Source organism: Psammomys obesus, unplaced genomic scaffold (assembly GCF_907164565.1).
Source record: "Psammomys obesus unplaced genomic scaffold, mPsaObe1.curated_primary_1811, whole genome shotgun sequence".
NCBI classification, from domain to species: Eukaryota; Metazoa; Chordata; class Mammalia; order Rodentia; family Muridae; genus Psammomys; species Psammomys obesus.
The window spans coordinates 258,736-262,297 of NW_026590187.1; the positions used below are offsets into that span (position 1 = coordinate 258,736).

The window sequence follows — 3,562 nt, forward strand, 5'->3', positions numbered from 1 at the left end:
AACCACCCTCACCAAAAACCACCAAAACCAAACCACCCTCACCAAAACAACTAAAACCAAACACCCTCACCAAAACCCACCAAAAACCAAACCACCCTCACCAAAAACCAAACCACCCTCACCAAAAAAACCACCAAAGGAGGCTGCTCAGCTGGCAGGGCACCTGCTTAGCGAGGACTGAGTTCAAATCCTCAGTGCTGAAGGAAAAACAAGCTGAACCCCACAGACAGAGGCAAAGTCAGCGGATGAGGAAACGCCCAGTGTGCAGAGCGCGCAGCGGCAGAGAGCAGACCAAACGTCCTTTCTGGCCCCCAAAGGAGCCCCGGCTGCAGCTGCTCGGCACAGGCCGACCTCCCCAGACGGGTCAGCACCTCAGGAGCGCGGCTTGCTGCCTGAGCTGCAGAAGCAGGGTGCTGCGCAGGGCGGGGAAAGTCGGAGGCTGGGTACAGACGCCCATGAATGTGTGTGTGAGTGTGTGTGTGTGTAAGAGTGTGTCTGTGTGGATGTGAGTGTGTGAGTGTGTCCCACCAGCTTGGGTGAAGAGAGAACGGGCTCCCGCCAGTTGGCCTCTGGAGCCTACCACCAACCAATCCACCCACCAACCTGTCAGTCACTCAGTCGATCGATGTATCAGCCAAACATCAACAGAGTTAATGGAATCCTAAATTCTAAGACGGCGACCCCCTGCCTCCGCAGTGCTGGATCACAGGTGCCCGGCGGGGAGGGACCCCTCGAGCCAGCCCGCCCGAGGCCCACGCTCACCTCTGCACACCTTGTTGCCCTCGGCGGCCTCGAACCCGGGCGCGCAGCGGCAGCCGCTGACCTGCTGCTCCGCCCACTGGCCGTCCTCACGGCAGTACAGGCTGGGGCCGGGGCCGGCCGCGGCCACGGCGTTGGCCACGCAGCTTCCCGCCACGGGCACCACGAGCTCGCGGGGCACGGTCTCGGGGAAGGAGGTGAGGTTGGTGACCAGCCGCGGGCACTTCTTGTAGAAGAGGCGCAGCGACAGCAGCGCCATGCAGGCGCCCTGGTCCTGGAAGGCCAAGTAGAAGCCAGCCTTGCTGAGCGGGCCCAGGCGCAGCGTCTTGACGTTGACCTTGCCGGTGGCCTCGGCGCCGGGCCGCTTCCGGGTCAGGTGCTCCGCGGCCACCGTGTCCACCTGCCGGAGAAGCGGGTTTCCACCACTGCCCAGGGCGGCCCTGCGGGCTCCTCGGCTCCCGCTCCAGAACCGTCCGTCTCCCTTCAGTGCGCGCGTGTGTGTTTACGCCCATGCGCGAATACACACAGAAACATGCACACACACGCACACTCCATGCCTTTACACACATACAGATCTGTGTGTATATGTACACACACACACACACACACACACACACACACACACACACACACACGTCTCTTGTAGACCAAAGTCCAAGCCGGTCGCAAACTTACACAGACAAGGTTTTCCTGAGACAGGGTCTCTCTGTGTAGCCCTGGCTGCCCTGGACTCACTCTGCAGACCGGGCTGGCCTCGAACTCAGACCCTTCTGCCTCTGGAGCCGGGGCGGGGCAGCACACACAGCCATCCGCGCCACACTGGGCGCCAGCCTGCGCCCAGCCTGCTCCGCGCCCGTCAGCCTGCTGAGCCGAGCCGCCACTGGGCCGGCGGCCGCCCGCTCTGCGCACGCGGGGCCACGGCGAGAGCCTCGGCTCCGAGGCTGGCCTCCCCCGGGGAATCGGCAGCTAACTGTGGGTGAAGACGTGTGAGCACAAACACGCATCTTTCAGAGGTGGGATGGAGCTGAACGGACTGAGCAGGCGGCCCCAACACACGCGTGTGACCCTCACACACGCGTGTGCTCCGGCTCCGAGGAGGAGCAGGGACTCATGGTCACCCTTGACCACGTAAGAGAATCTGAAGTCAGCCTGAGCTCTCTGTGAGACCCTGTCTCAAAAGGCACAGCACCGGGCGTGGCGGCACACGCCTGTGATCCCAGCACTCAGGGAGGCAGAGGCAGGGGGATCTCTGTGAGTTCGAGGCCAGCCTGGTCTACAGAGTGAGTCCAGGACAGCCAGGGCTACACAGAGAAACCCTGTCTAGAAAAACAACAACAACAACAACAAACAGGAGCTAGAGAGATGGGCAGAGGACAGGGGTTCAAGTCCTAGCACCCACACAGTGGCTCACAACTCTCTGTACCTCCATTTCCAGGAGATATGAGACCCTCTTCTGGCCTCTGCGGGCACCGGGCATACATGCAGGCAAACACTTAGACACAGAAAATAAAACAAGCATTAAAAAATAGTCTTTAAAAAAGAAAACAAAATAAAAACCTGGACATGGCGGTCCATGCCTTTGATCCAGGGTTCAGGAAGGTAGACAGATCTCTGAGTTCAAGGCTAGCCTGATCTAGGGAGTGAAACTATCTCAAAAAAGACAGGGGTGGGGAGAGAGATTTTAAAAAAGCAAAAAGGAGGAAGGAAAGGAAAAGAGCACCAGGAAGGCTGGAGAGGTCAGCGTTAGGAGCACGCCCTGCCCTTACAGAGGACGGGGTCCATTCCCGCACCCACATGGGGGCTCGCAGCGTCTCTAACTCCAGAGGGGGATTCCGCCCCTCTTCTGACCTCAGGCACCAGGCACGCATTAACACGTAAACACGTGCGGGCGAAACATCCGCTCGTGTACAATCATTAATCAACGTAATAAAACATTTTAAAACCAACAGCAACAAAAGCCAGGGCTGGTGGGATGGTTTAGGGGTGACGCGTGCTCGCCACCGGGGCCCGCTGCTTATTTATTTACTTACTTAATAGTTTTTTGTTAGTTCGTGGCTTTATGTACTTATGGAGAGGTGGCCAGGAGGGAAAGGCCCTCAAGCGCAGTGGTCTGGTGCCCCTGGAGCACAGGCGGGGAGAGAACCCTCTAGTTGCCGCTGACTGGCCTGCACGCTCACAAGAAACAAGTGTTTGAAAACGCCAAGCTGGTGCCATGCGCCTGCAAATCCCAGCGCCGGGGGGGGGGGGGGGCAGGAGGAGCAGGCGCTGAAGGGGGCTCCTCTGCCCCTCGCCCGGGGCCTGGGTTGCCCAGTGGAGGCTGAGCCCAAGGCTCCCTTTAGAGCCGGCAAGCCAGTCCGGGCAGGACAGCGCAGAGAGGTGGCTCAGCAGTTAAGAGCACTTGCTCTTACAGAGGACCTAGGTTCAATTCCCAGAACCTACATGGCGGCTCTCAACCATCAGTAACTCCAGTTCCAGGATGACCATGCTCCAAAGACGCACGCTGTGACAAAACACGCATGCGCATAAGATACAGGTCCATGGATGGATGGGTGGTAGGTACACAGAGACGATAGACAGACAGGTCCATGGATGGATGGGTGGTAGGTACACAGAGACGACAGACAGATACATAGATGGATGGATGGATTGTAGGTACACAGAGACGATAGACACATATATAGATGGCAGACAGATACATAGACAGATGATAGATATATAATAATAGATAACACATAGACGATAGATAAATGACAGATGATACAGACATAGATAGACGACAGGTAGATGAGATAGATGATAGATA

The 3,562-nt window shown here is 57.8% G+C and overlaps 1 protein-coding gene across 1 annotated transcript in view; it reads right to left on the reverse strand.

Moving 5' to 3' along the window:
• Positions 1-3,562, reverse strand: part of Ephb4 (EPH receptor B4) — a 27,557-nt gene that overhangs the window by 12,200 nt on the left and 11,795 nt on the right. The window contains exon 3 of the mRNA XM_055606674.1: positions 763-1,159. Within this exon, the coding sequence (XP_055462649.1) occupies positions 763-1,159 (397 nt within the window). The remainder of the gene's footprint in view (positions 1-762; positions 1,160-3,562) is intronic.